This window comes from Balearica regulorum, chromosome 6, assembly GCF_011004875.1.
Source record: "Balearica regulorum gibbericeps isolate bBalReg1 chromosome 6, bBalReg1.pri, whole genome shotgun sequence".
Lineage (NCBI taxonomy): Eukaryota > Metazoa > Chordata > Aves > Gruiformes > Gruidae > Balearica > Balearica regulorum.
Window position 1 is genome coordinate 523,208 of NC_046189.1, and position 18,445 is coordinate 541,652.

The 18,445-nt window shown below is 58.7% G+C and overlaps 1 protein-coding gene and 1 long non-coding RNA gene across 2 annotated transcripts in view; both read left to right on the forward strand.

Annotated features, from left to right (window-relative positions):
* Window positions 1-3,167: 3,167 nt before the first annotated feature.
* Window positions 3,168-6,806, forward strand: LOC142602242 (uncharacterized). The gene is made up of 3 exons (XR_012835910.1): window positions 3,168-3,328; window positions 6,320-6,479; window positions 6,591-6,806. It is a non-coding gene; the product is annotated as an uncharacterized LOC142602242 (long non-coding RNA).
* Window positions 6,807-11,354: 4,548 nt separating this feature from the next.
* Window positions 11,355-18,445, forward strand: part of COL18A1 (collagen type XVIII alpha 1 chain) — a 41,186-nt gene continuing 34,095 nt past the window's right edge. Inside the window, exons 1-2 of the mRNA XM_075755792.1 lie at window positions 11,355-11,454; window positions 11,807-11,874. Of these exons, the coding sequence (XP_075611907.1) occupies window positions 11,444-11,454; window positions 11,807-11,874 (79 nt within the window). The 5' untranslated portion in view covers window positions 11,355-11,443. The remainder of the gene's footprint in view (window positions 11,455-11,806; window positions 11,875-18,445) is intronic.

Consider the following 18,445-nt stretch of genomic DNA (forward strand, 5'->3'; position numbering starts at 1 on the left):
CCCTGCTGCACCAGGCGCCAGCCTGTTTCTCTGCTGGGCACTGTGCCTTTACGCGAGGGATGGGTGCCTGAGGGGTGAGTCCCTCTGGCTGAGGAGAAAAAGGGCACTTGTGTGTGTAGAGTGGTTGGAAACGTGTCCAGAACCCCCTTTGGCCTTTGGTTCTTCTGCTGAAGCCTTAATGCTTCTGACAAAGCTCATGGGCAGACCCCAGAGCTGTGGGATCCCTGAAAATCTTGTTTTGAGAAAACACTTCCCCTTACTTGAAAGCTGGCAGTACCCAGCCTTGGTGCCTTGCCATCTGTATGGTGCTGCTAGGATAGGTGACAGCTCCCAACGAGGCCACCCCCAAATCCTCCTGCACTTTCTGTGAGGCAGGGTGCACCCCTGGGCAGTCATTCACAGCCCAATCCATCCTGTTGGAGCCCCAAGATGAGTCTTTTTATTGCTGGTCAGTGTCTGCTTCTGTCTGCCTCCCCAAGATCAAACCCATATGACTTTCCAGCAAGGCAGAAGGACCCAGTGAAGGGGTGTCCCTGGCTGTGGAGGCCCGCTTTTACACACGACCCCCCTGCAGACCGTGCATCTTGCTTGCTTTCTTCCAGAGTATTTACCCCCCAAGCTTCTGTAGACGTTTCCTCCCTTGCATTCATTGCCTGGGAGCCCAACGAGGCTGTTGGCTGCCGGCCCATTCCTCAGCTCCCGGCTTGCTGCTGCAAAGATCGGCAGAGGGCAGGGCAATCCCACCAAAGGGTGACCCAAGACAATTCCCAGAGGCCAGGGTATCCCACCACAGTTCCATAGATGATGGCTGCCGATGAAGAAGAGTTCAGAGTGCCCAACCGACCTCCTCCCTGAGGAGGGTGCAGCTAGTCGGGTAGGGTCCCTGCCTAAAAAATAGGTAGGGTGCCAATGAAATTGCTTTTGGAAGTGCCAGAGATCCTACTTCCAGCTTAAAACCTGCATCCTTCGGGAGTCTGGGAACAAGCCCACTCTGGGTAAGAGGCAGGCAGCGCAGCCATGCTCTGGCAGCTGGCTCTGCCGGTGCTGAGGCTCCCCAGAACGAGTGCAGAGGAGCCAGCACCTCTCATGCTCCAGCTGTGACCTGCTTTGCAGGAAGGAGCTCACTCCCAGCTGTGCTATGTGCAGGTAACAGGGTCTGCCAGCAGCCACAGCAAGAGGATGGGCCGGGGCCAAGAGCAGGGCTGTAGGCAACACCAGGAGCAAGGCTGCAGCGTGGACCTGAGGGATAAATCCAGGAGATGGGGCCAGACACAAAGACCAGCTACCTGCAACATCTATCCAAGAGCCATCCAGCAGATGGGCTGAACACAAGCTGTCTACCACACTGGTATGAGGTCCACACAGGAAACAGCACCTGAGAGAAACTACCTGTTACACAGGTCCAAGGTCCATCTGGAGACAGAGGCATCAATAAACACGCCCTCACAGAGCTCAGGCCAGGACTAGGTGCTCAGGGCTGAGCTGAAGTGAGTGCAGGCCCCACCACTGGAGGATGTGTGGGTGGAGGTCCCAGGAGAGGCTGTTCAGGATCATCAAGACCCATTAGTGGCCTCATGGACCTGACACTTAGAGCAACTCAAGGTTTGAGCATGAGGTGTGGGCCAACCAGTGCCTCAAGGGTTCAGCTCTGGTTGGGGCTACTCCTCAAGACAGGGGTTGAGGGGAGCTGCATGGTGATGGTGCCCATCCCCATGTGTGGCCGTGGCCAACTACCTGAAACCTGTTTCCTTGCACCTCTCTTCCAAAAGTGGAGTTTGTGGATATTTCCTGTGGGTAATCTGCCAGGTACCATGTTTGTACAGATGCTCCATCAGAGCCCAGAGTAGCTCCAACACTTGGTATCTTCGCTTCTTTGAAATCCCAGGTGCCTGTGGGTCACCCAGCTTTGGAAAATGTCATTGGGTGGCCAAGGCTGACTTGCTCATTTGCTTTCCTAGGTGCTTGGCTTTCAAGGGTCCTTGGCACTCTCCTAGTGAATGCACATCCCCTGGAGATGCTCTTTTGTCTTCCCAGCAGACAGGCTAGAGAAAAAAATCCAACTTTCCTACCCATGAATTGTAGCCAGAGAAATGAAGCAGATGAGTGTCCAGCTGTGCCGCTGAGGTGATGTGCCAAAAAGCCAACTTCAGGGGCTGGGGGCCAGGCATGGGGGGGCTGCATCTTCTCCAGAAGCCTCAAGGAGGCTGGGGGGAGTGGAGGACAGAGAAGTCACAAACCCGCAGCACAACACAGATAAGCAGCCTTGTTTCTGCAGCCGGCAGTCATGCTCATAAATAGCAGGAAGTTTCAGATACCAGGAAAAGCAATTTCAACTGTAGTTGGTTTTGCCACACGCAGAGGGTGGTTTGGTATCCATGCCTGGAGGGCATAATTCTTCTCCAGCTCACCAAACCTGTCTGTGGTCCTCCGGGCCAGGGCTCCGCAGGGGTCTGTGCCTTGCCAGCAAAATCTCTGCAGGAGCAGGTGGAAAGCATGCCTATGGGGACACATCTGCACGTGTCTCTCCATGCTGGGAGGGCTGGGGATGGGCTTTTATGGGAAAGCCTAGTGTCTCGCCTGAGCACGTGAGCCCAACAGCTGGAGCTTTGAGAAACAATTTGAGATTAAAAAATAAATAAACCACAGGAGGCAACGGTATCAGCAATTGCCCAAGGATCGCCCAGCCCCACGCAGCCTGCACATCAGGAGCTTCCTCTTGCCCACTACCCACTGCCCAGCTGTGCCAGAGCTGCCAACCCACACCTGTGTCTTCTACCTGCTGCATTTGGGGAGAGCTGTGACATCGAAAGGTCTCTCTGCAAGAGATGGAGCAGTACCGGTCCTTTCCCTGGTGCAGTCTACCCAGGCATGGGAGGGGAGTGGAGAGGGCCTCTCTTTCCCAGCTCCAGCAGACGCAAGAGCAGAAGTGGAAGCGCACAGCAAGCCTTCAGGGTCCAAGTTTGCACCTTGTTTCTCTGCTGGGGGCTGGGGGCGGTGGGAATTTGGCAGCTCTCCCTCTTTGGAAAGGGTCCAGCTGCCTTAGGAGAAATTCCTCACATAGCTTTCCTGTGAAGAAAGTGCTGACCTGTTCCGGGGCATTTGCTGAGCAAGTGAAGACGAGCCAAGGGCAACTTATAAGTGCTGGGAGAAAATGGCCTGTTGTCTCATCACCGGGGTTAGGCGGCAGGTCAGGATCTTGGGGCAAAGCTGCGCCTGGTGGCACTTACTTTGTGTGCTGTAAGCAACTCCACCAGGATGCCCTGATGTTCGCTGCCTTCACACGCTGCCAGGGAGATGCTGCGAGTATGGCAGAGAAGCTGATCGTGCGGTAGGTGAGTATCAGAGGGTGAGCTGGCAGCTACGTCCAGGCTGTTTGGCCAGACACTGAAACCCTGGCAGTCCCAGGGGTGAGACCCAGGGAACATGTGGAGAGCAGGAGTCTCAGGGTGGGGATGAGGCGGTGGGTCAGAGAGGGGGGTTTAGCTATGGTAGGACTCGGAGCACCTCTTGGGATGCTAGGGACACACACAGGATGGAGATGCTATTCCTTCATCGTAACAGAGGCAGGATGCTGGCACTGATAATCGCAGTGCCAGGAGTAGTTAAACCAGAAGCAGGTGGCTTCTGGCCTGATGGGACTGACATGGGGAACGCAGCTAGCGTTCAGTACGCTCCTGCCAGCAGGAAAATAAACAGCATAACTGCAATCAATAAGGAAGGCAAATCAGATCCCCTGCCATGCCAGAAGAGCAGCCAGCTCTGTCTGGGCAACAGAGCAAGGGAAAACCTACAAGTGCTGCCGCACCAATGCCACACACCTAAAGCCAGATACTTAGGGGTTTTAGGGGAGGCTGTAATACGGGAACACTTCAAATACCCACTTGTGGACTGGATTGAAGTGTCAGGGGGCAAGATGTAAGGATAAAATGTTTGAATGGGGTACATGGTGCTATCCCCCCCAGAAGCAGTCTGAGAACCACGAGGAGAAGATGTTTTTCTGGATCTGCTTTTGCACAGCACATGGGGCTTAGCTTGGGAGGGTTTAGGCCAGCTGTGATACCACTTGGTTTTAATTTTATGGTAAGGAAGAGCAGGCTGAATAAATCCAGCATGTGGTTATTCAATTGGAAGACAAGAGACCGTGTAAAACTGAGGAAATGTGTCAAAAAAGAAAAAATTCCAAACCTCTCAGCGGTGTGGTCCAGAAAGCCAGAGGCCTCTAAGCTGCCTGGAGGCTGCAGAAAAACGCCGCATTAAGAGCGTCAGTAAAACACGGAGTGAAGAGCAAATCGGGCAATCCTGTAAAGCTCCCGCACAGCTGATGGGAAAGAACAGGGAGCACAGGAAAAAGGTGGATGCTGAAGAGCAGGTCTGCCAAAAGAACAGGAAAGCTGAAAAAAACACAGCAAGTTGGATATAAACAAGGAAGCAAGAGGGATAGGAGCAGGCTTGAGGAGTGTCCTGCCAAATGTGCTCAAACCAGTGGTGAACAGCTCAGCAAATCTACTGCAGGGACCGGGAGGTGAGCAGGGTGTGTGGGGTTGGATGGCCACAGCGGACAGGTCTTTGCCCTGGGGCATTCCCATGCCCACCCATCCCAGCCCTTTTTTTTTTCCCAAATAGGTGGAAAGGGCTCATAAATTGGAATAGAAATCCTGAGGGGGTTATCCTGGAGAGACAAGCTAAATGTCAGTCAGTTCTGGACAGCTCGGAGGTGGCCAGCACCAGCTGGGCCAGAATGGAATGGGGCACATTGACTGTCAGCAGACATGTGGTCAGGTCCTAGCGTTACCCTCTGCAAGGTGGGTGCAAGGATCCTTGAGCATGGGGATCCTCACAGGAGCAATCCTTCCCGATGGCCAGACCCCCTCCCAGGCTGCGGGTAGCCTGGCAGCTCAGTGCATCCTGGCATGGAGAACTGGGGCAGAACCTCAGGGCATCCAGCCGCTGAGCAGCCTGGGGCAGTCCAGTCCCACAGAGCCAACGAGCACAAGATCTTCTGTGGGGAGCTGGGAATTTCCTCTTCCCAGGAAGGAGACAGCTCATATTTTGAGTCTAGCTGGAGCAAAGGACTTTGATTTCTTCCTTTTTTTTTTTTTTTTTTTCTTTCCAGCTGAGTCAAAGTTGACCGTTCCTCTCCAGGGGAGATGCTGAGTGCAGTCTGGGAGAGAGGAGGTGACAACCTCAGGACTGCTGGGAGACTCCCCAAGGAAGCAGCACTGCCACATGCCAAGGCCGTTTGCTCTCATCGTTACCTCCACCCAGGGAAAACACAGGCATGCTTCACCACCAACACAGCATCCCCAGGGTCCCGCTGGTCCCTCCTCCAGCCACAACCCTGCACTGTGACCCATGTCCTCCTGCCTGCATCCAGCTCCTTGTGCCTGAGCCAGAGACATCTGTGACTTACAGCGCGCTGAACGGTGATGCTGACAGGGCTCTCCCCGAGATGGCAGCCTGGGCTCAGACCTGTTACTGTGCCAGACCCATCTCTCTCCTGGAGACCTCGTCTTGCCTGCCCTGATTTCAAGGCTTTCCCTTGAGCAAGCACCTGTCTGTCAATTCAGGAAGGAGGAGGAACATGCTCTCTTTCGCATGTTAAAAATAAACTGCTTTTTAAGAGCTCTCTCTGAAAGGGCTGGGGACAGGAAGCAGGAATCTGGATGAGTTTGCTTGCTCTGTGGCTGCTGGCCCCAGCTTGCACCCAGCAGGGCAGGCAGACATTGATTTGAATTGAACTGGAGTTTCTGGAGAAAAACAGGGAGCCGGGGGTGTGAGCAGAGCTTGCTGGGGCACAGCGCCCACGGGCAGGCCATGCGAGGGGAGGGAGAGCTTGGGGCACCGCAGGGTGCTGGTCCCCACCAGCCGTAGGAGGGACATGGAGGGGCTGGAGCTGGCAGCCAGAGCATCCCAGCGCGGGAGGACTCCTCCCTTGCATGAGCAATTTGGGCAGCACAGACGACCGGGATGTTTGGGAGCTCTCCCAGCCTTGCTGGGTTTGGCAGAGCTGCGGACAGACGATGCTCCCGGTGAGCCCAGCCCTGCAGAGGGATGGGGGCTTTGGGCAGGGTGCGCAGTGGGAAGGGGCAGAGGTGGACCCGGTGTCCTCCCCTGGGTGGGTGATGGGGGCTCAGGCTGGCACACGTCTCCATGGGCTGTGACAAGAGACGCTGCTGGGGGATGCCATGACCCTGGCCACTCTGTGGGCTGGTCCCCTCATACTGTCTGTAGTCACCACATCAGGGATATGGGTGGGGACGTGCCTGTCCAGGCTCTTTAGGGTCTGTTCACAATCGTGATTTCTCTCCTCCCTTCCTAGCTGGTCCTGTCCATGTCCCCATCCCACCATGGCTGGGGACAGAAATGCCTGCTGGGGTCTGGTCTCCCCTCTCTCTGCTGAGCCTCGGCAAGTGCCCCCGACACTGGTGTTATGGGCTGCAGCGGGGAACATCTCTGCATCCACCTCGCCCACCAGCTCTGTGAGTGTGTGGCCCTCCATCATCCCCCCTCCCACCCCCTCCTCCCCTCCCAAACCCCTGGCGGGTGGTCTCGCCCCTCAGGCAGCTGCTCTGTCCTCTCCATCGTTGCAGATGCTCCTCACCCCAGCTCCAACAGGTCCCTCTGAAGCTATGAGGGACCAGACCTGCACCTTGTACCTGGGACGTGGGTGCACCAAGGTTTCATGCAGCTCCAGAGCTCTACCCTTCTTATCTTCCACTGGCGGTGTAGGAGCATAACTGCGCAGCGGGAAGGGAAACAAGTGCCATTTCCCACAGCCAGCCAAGAGGCAGAGACCCAAGGGTGAGCTGCCGGGATGAGGCATGCGAGAAGCATCCACCTCATCCCCTTTCCCATGAAATGCTTCTCTCGGTCCTTTGTCTGATGTGTGCTGAAATACTGATTTTCCCCTGGAGTGAATGAGTCACAGAGAAGCCGGGAGGGAGTGGGGGCTGCCAGGACACCTCAGGTGCCCATCTCCGGTGGGAACACTGCGCGGGCGGGAGCAGGCACTGCCCAGGGGTGCTGGCAGGGAGCAGGAAGGATGCATGTGGTCCAGGGGTCTGGGGCTGGCTCTCTCCCTGCCGACACTGCATAGGGCTCCCGAGCCCCAGGATAGGAAGGGGGATCCCTCCTCTGGTCCCCCTCCTCCTTCCCTGGGGAGGCGGTTACTGTGCGTAGGGGGGTGAGCTCTCAGCTGTGCCTCTGCTGAATTAGCGGCTTTGTATCTGCTGGCTCCAGAGCAAATGGTCTCGCTTGCCCTTCTCTCTTGTGCGTCGCTCTGCTCTTTTATTGCCGATATCCAGCTTGGGAACGGGCCAGGCCATCTCCATCATGTCGTGACTCTGCCAGATGAGAGCTCTCCCCAGCTCATGGCCCAGGGAGAGAGGCAGTGGCTCTGGGACGTGGCTGGGGCTGGGGTGCCCTGCCTGCCCAGCTCCACGTGCAGGGCTCTAGGCTCTGCAGTGGCGGGGGGGCTGGGCCACGCGATGTGGCAGACAGGGGTCTGCCCTGTCCCTGCTGAGGAAGGAGGTGATGGCATGGTGGTCCCCTGGTCTCGTCTCACCTCCCTGCTGAGCCGCAGCAATCCACGCTGTCCTGTCCTCCTCGCATCTGCGGGAGGGATGCGGGTGGGCTCCAGATCCTGGAGCATTTCTGCTGCCAGCCAGGCCTCCGGCTGCCCCCGTAACACCTCCTCCTACCCTCTGCAGCCCCTCACTAACGCGTCCACCAGATCTGGCTGCTGGACCCAGCCTCTCACCACCCCAACCTGGGTTAGCTCATCCCCGCCTTCATGGGCGGGTAACATGGTCCCCACTCGGCCAAGCACTCCTGCTTGTCAGCTTTCCTCGTTCAGGGAATATCTGGATTTCCAATTATTCCCACTCCCTGCCTGAGCTCCTTGGGTCCTTCCCAAACGCCCACCTTCATGGCTGTGCACACTTCACCTCCGGAAAGGATGGATGCCTTTCACAGACCAAGATGCTGTTGCGTCATCCCTTGCCAGATCCTCCGTGAAGGTGTCAGCTGAAGGGAGGGCATTGTGCTGCCTTTTGCAGCAGACATCCCTCCCGGACCAGCTCCTCCACCGCTGTCCTGGTGGGTCTGGGCCATCAGCGCACAAAGGCTTCTGAGCCAGAACAATGGATGCAGCAGAGAGATGCAAAACTGGCTGGTGCCAGTGGTCCTGAGTGCTCACACCCAGGGGCTGCAGCCGGGAAAAGGTGGCTTTAACAGGCACATCAAAGTGTCAGGACCAGCCACAGCCACCTCTTGGGGATTGGCGCAGACGGGACAGCCCTGCCTGTCGGTGCTTTTCTGCTCCTTCTGCTTGCTGCAGCCTTTGTTTTTCTGCACAGATGCTTGCCAAATATTGTCCCTTGCCTTCTCGTCCTTTACTGCCCCTTGGCCCCAGTGCTGTGGCTCCTGCTGCCCCCCAGCCTCCTCACTAAGCCCCTGCAGAAAAGCACAGTGGTGATGGGACTAAGTGCCCTGCCCGCATCCCAGCTGGAAGTCACAGGAGCATCTCAAGGCAACCGTGCAAAAGCAACCGATTTTTGGTGGTAGCAACAGTTCACGGTGTCTGCTGGCACCCTCACTGCTCCCACGGCAAATGGGTCACAGCTCCTCGGGCCACTCGGCAGCCTGAGAACATGCCAGGGCAGCCATCGCGCCGAAGCCTCTTTGGGAGGGGGACGTGGACACAGGCCATGCATGCCAGCCCCAGAGCCACTGCCAGGGACGCGCCTGGGCCGTGACGGCCGGCGTTTCCAACCCCTCCTTTCTGTCCAAAGGAGGGAAAAACAGGCCAGTCGTCCCACAGGGTTGCCGGGGTGACATATTTTTGGCCGCCGCGCTGTCCCAGCCGCTGAGCTGGCAGGGGCTGTGTGCTGGGAGCTGGGACAGCCCCTCTGTCCCCGCACCATGGTGCCCTTGCCCGGGGCCACCCAGCAGCATGGGACGACCAGCTGCGGGATGCAGCAGGAGGGAGCAGGTGGGAACCAGGCGCAGGGGTAGGGGAACAGCAGGACCCTGGAGGAGCCGTGCGGAGATGAAAAATGCCAAAGCTTTGCTGGAGCTTGAAGCCTGCGGGGCAGGAGGGCCTTTTTGGCTGGGGTTTGGGAAGTGGCGGCTGCGAGTAGCTGAGCCACCATCGGAGCACCGCTGGTTTCCATTTGGTTGGTTTTCGAAAGAGCTGCCTCCCTGGCAGCGTGTCCCCCCCCTGCGGCGGGCAGTGTTTGTTTGCTTGGGAAAAGATGAGCCTCATTATCTGTCCTTCGCGGCTCTCCAACTTCAAAGTGCAGCGGGAGGAAATTTTACGATGGGAAACTGCCCTGGTGTCAGCCAGGCGCTTTGCATGGAGGTCTGCTGGGGGAGACAGCCCCGCGGCGTGGAGCAGGCACCGGGGCAGAGACCCACTGGCATGCACAGGCATGAACCTGCCTCGTGTCTCTCCCTGGAGAACGAGCACAGTGGAAGCCGGGGGAGCACAGCCGGGGCAGGCAGAGCATGGAGGTGCAGCGAAGAGGAGGAGGTCGGGGCTGTCAAGCAGCTCCGCATTCACCTGCACCTCGGCGCTTGCAGTGCCCAGCAGTAACATCTCTGCTCTTGCTGAAGCACCGGCTGTGTCAGTGCGTGGGAAGGTCCGGGCAGGCGGTCAGGGTAGCCCTGACCAGGTTTGCACCTCCTGGCCCATGCGGCACTGATATAACGATAGGAGGGTCAGCGCCGCATTTCCCTGCTGAGCAGAGCAATGCCGCCCCGGAGCTGCCCACGGCCTCTCCCACCCCGCGGGAGCATTTCCCCACCCGCTCCCATCCAGCCTATTAAAAGCCGGTTCGCTTTGAAGATACCGCCGCTATCGGGAAAGATCATTTTCTGTTTTCAAGGAGAGTTTTCCAAGCACCATCCTCGCCCCAGGACTCTCCTCCCACTTGCTCCACGCTCTCCAGGCCCAGCGCCATCGCGACTCCTCCTGCAGCCCATCCGCCCCTCCAAAATCCCTGCGCGAAATGGCAGCCCAGTGACTCAGGGCTGCCACGTGTTGCCTTTTGTGCAGCTCAGGTACTTGGGCAACGCACATCAGCGTCTACCTGGAGGAAAGGAATCCAGCTGCGGGAGGAGAAAGGGGCGGTAAATCTTTCAGCATCCAGCCAGGAAAGCGTAAATTTAACAGGCCCGATCACATGAAATCATTCTGCACCCAAACAAAAGGCAGCTTCGGTGTCTATTCATCAGCCCCAGACCGGGGTTGTGCCGAGGGGCTGCCTGCCTTTGGCTCTGTGGTGCAAGGTGCAGTTAAAAGATTTATGGCTAAAAGACGGATAGCGATAGTGTGCACCTCTGCAAGCACGGAGCCGAGCAGCTGGATGCCATGGTTTATTCTGCTAAATCCAAACTGTGACTTAGACTAAACACCGCCTCTGCCATCAGTGAATCACTTGTAGATTGCCTGGAAGTTTCCAGGGCTTGGATTTCTGAAGCTTGCTGCTGCCGGGCACTAAAAAAAAGCAAGGTGTGGCAGGTTCCATGGGGATTATCCTGCCCTCTGCGGCGCTGGGGCAAGAGGGAGATGAAAGCTGGGGTACGGGGAGGAGGTGGAAGTGGGCAGCAGCGCCAGCTTGAACTCCTTTCCCTGCGTGGGAAAGGCGGGGTCCGCTGCTGCCCAGGGCCCTGGCACTCCAGCCCCCCCCATAAGGGCTGTCCCAGGAGGGGGCCCAGGGACCCCAGGTTCATCGCACGAACAGCAAGAGCAGCAAGGGAGGCTCGTGGGGTTCCCAAGCCCCCCACACGCAGTGGGGAAGAGCGAGGGGCCGCTGGGGTAGGGAAGGGCCAGGAGAGGGGGGCATGGGGTGCCCGGGCTGGAGCACCCGTCCCTGCTTGGTGCCCCGGGGCTTGGACAGGGGAGCGGAGAGGGGATGAGTTCGGCTCGCTGATTCACTCCCTCCTCCAAGACCAGGCCCGGCCTGTCAGCCAAACCCCAGGGGCTTGGTGGACCAGGCCGTGCCGGGGCAGGTCCGGGCTGCCGGTGCCCTTTGGGGGCGAGGGCGCTCCCCGACGCCCCGGGGCGAGGATGCTCCTCGGAGTGGGGCGGGGGGGGGACGGGGCGATGCTCCTCGGAAGGGGGATGCTCCTCGTGGGGGGAGCTGCTCCTCGGGAAGCCGTGCCGTGCTCCCCCGCACACCGGCCGTGCTGGGGCTGGCGCAGAGCCCGGACGCCCCGGGGGGGTCCCCCCGACCCCCTCCCGGCACCGGGCGGTGCAAGCCCCGGGACGGGGGCTGGGGGCGGGCTGAGCCCCGGCGAGCCCGCTCTGCTGCCAGCCCGGGGCGGGCCGCCCCTCCCCTCCCCTCCCCTCCCCTCCCCTCCCTTCCCCGTCCCTCCCTCCCCACCACCCCGGCCGTGCCGTGCCGTGCCGAGCCGCGCCGAGCCGAGCCGAGCGGGCACCATGCGCCCAGGGTGAGCGACGGGGCTGGCGGGCTGCGGGCGCCGGGGCTGGGGGGTACCGGGACCGGGGAGCTGCCGGAGCTGGGGGGCACCGGGACCGGGGAGCTGCCGGGGCTGGGGCTCATCGGGATCCCGATGCACCGGGACCCCCGAGCTGCCGCGGCTGGGATTCACCGATACTCCGGTGCACTGGTGCCGCCGAGGCTGGGGGATACGGGTACGCAGTGGGGACCCCGGGGGGTCATGGGGCTGCGGGAGTTTGGGGGGGGGGAGGGAGCGGGGGACCGGCCCGGCCGGGGGCTGCGGCAGCCCGGGGCGGGCGGGAGGGTGGGTAACCCCTTGCTCTCTCCTTCCCCTCCCGCAGGTGCCCCCCGCGGCGGCTGTTGCTTGGGCTCTTTGTCCTGCTGGTCCCCGCCGCTTCCCAGGAGCCGGGTAACGTGCGCGGGGTGCTGGGGGTGTGGGGGGGTGTCCCTGCCGCCGTGCCCCGGGTCCCGGACCCCCTCCCTGTCCTGAAGCCCCCGGTCCCCTGGGGTGCTGTGCAAACGCAGCCCCACTCCCCAGCGCGCATGGGGTTGCGTCTTCCCTTGGGCCAAATGGTGCACCCAGTGGTCCCCAAAGAGAAGGGTGATGGGGGCAGTTCCCCCCCACACATCCCTTCAACAGCCACATCCCTCGTGGCCACTGAGGGTGACAGAGTTGGGGTCCCGTGCGCCCCATCTCATCGAAGGGGCACCAGGGAAGGATGCTGGGGAAACACTGTGCCAGGCAAGCCTCGAGAGAGATGCCTGGCTGCAGCGCGCTCAGAGGCTTTGCTGGGGTGAGATTGGTTTGTCTGGTCCGTGCTGGTTTTGAGACGGACGGGATGGCGTTACCCCAAAGTGGCCGTGCTCCATGTGTTAGCGGTTTCTGCCATGCCTGCAGAAGTCTTCCCTGTGACTGCATGTCCTTGGAAGCGTTGCAAGTTGTAGGAAGCCTCGGACGCATGCCCCAGGGATGCAACACCTCCCACACCACTCGCCGGCTTTCCCCTGCCTTCGGGGCTCTGCGAACAAACCGCTCATCCTGCTCTCAACCTGCTCCTGCCCTGGGAGAGGGGAATTTGGTGCTGACTCAGCTTTCGAGCCCTTCTTTCCCCATGGGGCGCGCCAGCCAGTTCTCCCACTGCCTGAGCACACGAGCTGCCTATTTTCCTGGTGAATTCTGCCTCCCCACTGGGGAATTTTCCTCCCAGCTGCCAGGCCAGTTGAAAGCTCTCCTCCCCTTGCAGCCGGTCTCTGGATACATGCCTGGCGCGAGGCGGTAGAGAGAGCCGCGGCCGACACCGGGAGCCCCCGACCCTGCTTGCGGCCCAGGAACCCCATTTGCAAAAGCAGCTTGAGGTGCAAGTGGTGATATGAAACCGGGTGAGGGTGATTTTGCTCCGTGGTGATGTTCTGGGTGTCTTCTGCTTGCCTGAAGCATTGTCAGCTTGCCAGCGTGTTACGAGGCATGGCTCATGCCCCTCTCTGTCATCGTAGGCTGAGCGGGACGTGTTGGTAAGTGGCTGCCCCAGGTACAAGCGAGCTGGAAGTCGGACAGGCGCTGGGCCGTGAAATCAGTGGATTATTTACTGGAGCAAGGCTTTCTGTCATCTAGGAACAGCTCGGGCACGGCTGCGCAGAGGCTGGGTCATGTCATGGAGGGGAAGAGAGCGGCCTGGGCAGCAGGGATGCCCAGCGCTCCCCGAGTGTGTCTGGGAACACTTGGAGAAGGTCTCCAAGTGCCCCGGGCTGGGTTTGTGGTGCCGCTTTCCGTGGCATGGGTGCCTCCCCTGGGAACAAAGCTCCCCTTGGAGGTCTCCAGAAATGGGAACAGCATTCCCATGTGAAATCCTGATTTGACTATTTTAGGTCCCTGGAGACCATCCAGCATGGCCGAACTGAGCTGGAGGGCTGGGAGCCGCTGTAACAGTGGTTGCTCGGAGCTATTCGTGCCCTTCCCACCCCTCTCTCCGTCCCGGCTCCCAGCACGGCATTGCATGCGCGGGGCTGGCACGCACGTGTTGCACACGCTGAAGCTGCATCCCCTCTGCTTTTGAGCAGCCGTGCTGGGGGACCCCAAGGAGACTTCATGTGGCATGTGGAGGGGTTAAACGTTGGGGGACCCCTGCCTGGTCACCGTTGGCAGGGAGCTGCCCCTTTCACCCAGCTGACTTGGCTGTCTCCCAAAGGCCGGCTATGAATCTGGTTTTAAAAGAATTTGCAAGAGGGTTGGTGTTGCTTTTTTTCTTTCTTTCTTTTTTTTTTTTTTTCCCCTTCCCTTGGTTCAATGTCCAAGGACTGCAGGGCCTGTTCTGCCAGCCCTCCTTTGTGATGGCTCCTGAGGAATGTTTGCTCTGAAGGCCGTCCTGGCATGGAGATAACCTTTCTGTTTATCTGCCTGCCTTGCAAATTTGGGAGCTTAGCTGCCCAGAGCTGGTCTTACCTCTTATCACCAGATCTCTGGGATTCCTCAGCAAGGGCACGTAGCCACGCAGGGGATGAGGATGCTGCAGGATGCTGCTATGGGAGTGGTCCTGAGAGCACGGGGGATTTGGGGCACGTGTAGGGCTGTGGGTGTCCCCCGTGCACGGGGCAGCAGTCCGGGCTGTGTCAGATGCTGGGGATGTTCCCAGGAGCAGGGACAACCCCAGGGCAGGTCCCTGGAGGTGGGGGATCCCCACCATTAGGGGTTTACAAGGGGGTTTGGGCAGGGTAGCCCCACTCTGTTGGTGGACATGGCCTGACTTCACTCATCTTCTCTCGCGCTTAGTTTCTCTGCATCGATTTGGGGCCGGGATGGGCTGGTACATCAAGGTCTTGGCTGGTGATGATGAGGAGGATGCAGGCAGCACCTGGGAAGCTGAGCTGCCTCCTCCTGTGTTAAATGTAGCAGGTGCCGGAGCCGCTTGCTGCTGGCGTAGAGGCTCGTGCCTGATTTTATTTCCATCTTCAATGGCTCATCGATCTCAATTGCTGGGATTCCTTGCAAGCACGTGCCTTCAAAGATGAAACAGGTGCCGTGCAAAGCGATTTACAGCCTGTGACATAACTGCTTTGGCATCGGTGCCTGGGGATTTTTGACAGGTGGATCGGAGCTTTCGCAAACATTATTTTAAGAATTTCTTCTATAGAATAGGGGAAGGACTTTTGGGGAATCGGCTATGGGCAGCACCCACCGGCGTGGGTTCAGCTTGGGGAGAGTTGGCACCTCTCAGCTCTGACAGCATCATTTGGCTGCTGAGGCCCCTGGGATGGGCTGGAGCCACCGGGGAGGATGCTGTGCTTGGGAGGCTCCACAGGCTCTTCATCTCCTTATCAGTTGGTGGGACTTCTGTTTGCAAAACTTTATCTGGGCTGCCGCTCTCTGCTGTGGGAGCTGGTGGGGAGGGAGAGCCGCGCCGGGCTGCTGGCAGCTGGAAGGAGCCAAGCCTGTGGATGTCTCCCCGCAGTGCCGCTGGGTGCTCCCGGGGCTCCAGGTCCATCCCTGGGCAGGTGGATCCCATCCCTCCTGCCCGTCCCAAGGAGGAGGAGGCAGCAGAGATGAAGCAGTGTTGCCTGGATGGCACTTTGGGGCTGGAAACTCGGTTTAAAAACAGTCTGAGCAGTCCTGCAGAGCGGCTGCACTCCCAGGCAGTTTTCTTTGCTTCCCTCGATGGAAGTGACCTTTTCAAGCCCCGATCCTGATTCTCTCGGTGGTTTTGCAGCTCCATACCTGGACTTGGTCTATCCACCCAGAACTTGACTTGATTTCGGGTTTCTGTGTGGGGAAAGGGAGCTCAGCCCGGGTCTCTCCTGGCCCTGCGTGGCCGTGGGTGCCTGGGAGGACGGAGAGCCGAGCCGCTTTTCCCGGTGGCTGCTGGAAGATCCTGTGCACACACTGCCAGATCCTGGAGAAGTGGGGTTTCTTTGTGACATCGCTTCTTATTTATTTTGGCCTGCAGCTGAAATAACCTCTTCTTGCCGTGTTTATGTTGATACAATTTGGGTGCTGTTAAATAGCAAACCCGAGCACTTGGAGAAGACAGGGGAACACATTTTGCAATCCCGTTTCAAGCACTATCACAAGGCTTAAAAAAAACCCCAAGCAGATAACTGTGCTGCTGGGAAACAGTCTTTGCTCTCGTGGAGGGATGTCATCGCTTCTTTTTAAGGCGGCAGGAGCGTGCGGAGCAGGGAGCAAGTATGGGGGGGGTGGGGCAAGGACTGATCCAAAGCTGCATCTGCCCCTGAACGCAGAGCAGGCAGAGCAGGCAGAGGATGCTGAGGACCATGGCTGTGTGGCCTCCTGGGCAGCCCGGGGGGTCTGGTGGAGCTGAGGTCTGTCCTGAGTCCTTCGGGATAGCGAGGGAGGGCTGTTCTTACCCCACTTGTGCCATAGGATGCCACTGTTGTGTCCTCCGGCATATCTGGGGCTTGTCGCAGCGGCTGTGGGAGGAAGCTCCCGGGGCAACCTGCTCTGCTGTGTCAGCCCGAGACGTCTCACCCTCGTGCATCTGCAGTTTTACTGATTTACCTGCTCTTGCTTTATCATAGAATACCAGAGTGTTTTGGGTGGGAAGGGACCTCACAGCCCATCCAGTCCCACCCCCTGCCATGGGCAGGGACACCCTCCACTAGCCCAGGTTGCCCAAAGCCCCATCCAACCTGGCCTTGACCACTGCCAGGGAGCCAGGGGCAGCCACAGCTTCTCTGGGCAACCTGTGCCAGGGCCTCAGCACCCTCATCATAAAAAAGTTTCTTCCTTATGTCCAATTTAAACCTACCACCTTTGTTTTAAAACCATTGCCCCATGTCCTGTCACTACAGGCCTTGCTAAAAAGTCTCTGTCTGTTTTCAAGGAGGGCTACCTGCCCCAGGTCTGGAGAGCAGAGGGAGATGGTCCTTCCCGTGTTATTCCAGCTAATGCTTCCCTGCCTCGAGAGACGCTCTGAGCTTGGGGCTGCTTCGCAGAGGGCAACGTCTCTGGGAGGGTGCGTGGAGAGAGGGAGCTGGAGGAGGAGGAGGGACGGAGCTGTGCAACCCACTCACGTGGGGCTGGCGGGGGCTGCTGCGGCAAGGGCTCGCCTACACCTCGCTGCTCCCGCTGTTGTCAACCGTGCGATGGCTTCTCTCTCGCACCGGTCTGGTCTGTGGCGGCTGTTGGGGATGATGGTCTAAGCCCTGAAATAACAATCTCCACGAGCACGCTGTGTCTCTTCCAAACTCTGGTAGTTTACCGAGAAAAGAATTAATTCTGGCATTTCAGCAGAGAGTTCAAAGCGCGGAAGGAGACATCTGGGATTAAGTATCGGATGTATATCAGCAGCCCAGAGGTATGGGATTAATAAAGCATTTTAACGATCTTATAGAGCATCTGATGACATTTGAGAAGGCGTTGGAGATGAATCCTTTCCAAGAGCGTCCTGCGCATCTCTCTGGCGGGGTCTGCAGCCTGGAGGCAGCATCTTCTGTGACAGATGGGGGGGGGGCTTGGTGCTGGGCTCCACCTCACCCCATCACTCCATCTCCTCTCTGCCATTTGCGGGGGGCTCTCCCTGGCTCTCCTGTCCTCCAGCTGCCTTTCTCCTCCCTTGGGTACCGATGTGTGTGGAGCAGCGGTGCTGCTGCCCTCCGGGGAGATGCGCCCTGTCCTGCTGAGAGCAGATGCCCAGAGGACACGCTGATGTGGGAGGTGGTGGAGAAGAAACCTGCAACGGTGTTGGCAGGTACTAAATCCCCTTCAATATCGGGGAGTAGGAGAAAGTCCCTGACTTTGCGGATGGAGGCAAGTATGCGGTAGCAGCATGCGTGTGGTTTTTGGCTTTTAACGTGGGAGCTGATTAGCCTAGAGAGCTTGTTGCCAGAGATATAATTGAAGCAAGGAGCTGGACGGGATTAGAAAATGGTTTGGACATTTGTACAGCTAACAGGGGCTTCCGGCGTTGCCTTAATGTGGATTTGGAGCCGCTGGGAAAAACCTGAGAGCAGAGGATGCGAGCGTGGGGAGAGCTGGGGTGGGCTCGGTGGCAAAAATGGGTTGTGTTGGGTGGGAGCAGGTGAAGAGTGGGGAAGGACGTGTGGGGGGGGAACTGGCAGGACCTGGGAAACTCATGGCTCCTACCCTCTGGGTGATGTTCATCCAGATTTGGTGCTAATGCAGAATTGCTCAGACACTTGGGAGGATGTCTCCTGTGCTTGGAAAGTTTGGCTCCGCTGTTAATGAACGAGAAGCCTTTGTTAAAGGCCATGGGGCATGTTGTTGGCGATGATGTTGCAGCCTGATGTCCTGATGTCCCGCATCCCTCGGTCAGTCACCAGGAGCAGGGATGCCTCTGGGGTGGGTGGCAGCTCGGCGGCACAGCCAGTGCGGTGCCAGGTGTTTTTGCCCGCTCTGCTCACGTAATTGAACATCTCGGCACCGTCGAGCGTGTTTTCTGTTTCTCTGCTCAATTTCCTTCCCCACCGGCGTGTGCGAGAGCAGACAAGTGAGCCAAAACTCCTCAATGGCCTCGAGGCACGAGCAGAGTTAATAAACCTTTCGGAGGTGAAGGGATGGTTCCCACAAGCCAAAGGTGGGGTGGCTTTTGCCTCCCAGCAAGTGCTGGGGGCTGAGGGGGGGAGCAGGACCCCCCGACCCCCCCTCCCCAGGGCTGCAGGGTGGGGCTGCTCTGGGGACAAGGCTCCGGAGACTTGCTGTGCTCCCGGCTTGGACCGGCAGCGCCATTTGGCACGAGCATCCCTGGCGCCGGGGGCTTTCTCAGCGAGCAACATCTGGTCCGGAACATCTCGTGTCTGCTGGTTGAAAAGGTTGCTTTTGTGGAATTTTTATTGCTTTTTTTGGCATCGCCTCCTAACCCTTTTCTAAGATGGAAATTGGTCATTAGTGGATTTTATTGTATTTTTATTTTATTCCCAAGCTCGATCTGCTGGTTTCCTCCTCCCGGGGGACTGGAAGATCTGACTGTTCCTCTGACCCTGTCCCCAGGTTGTGGGAGGCTGCTCGG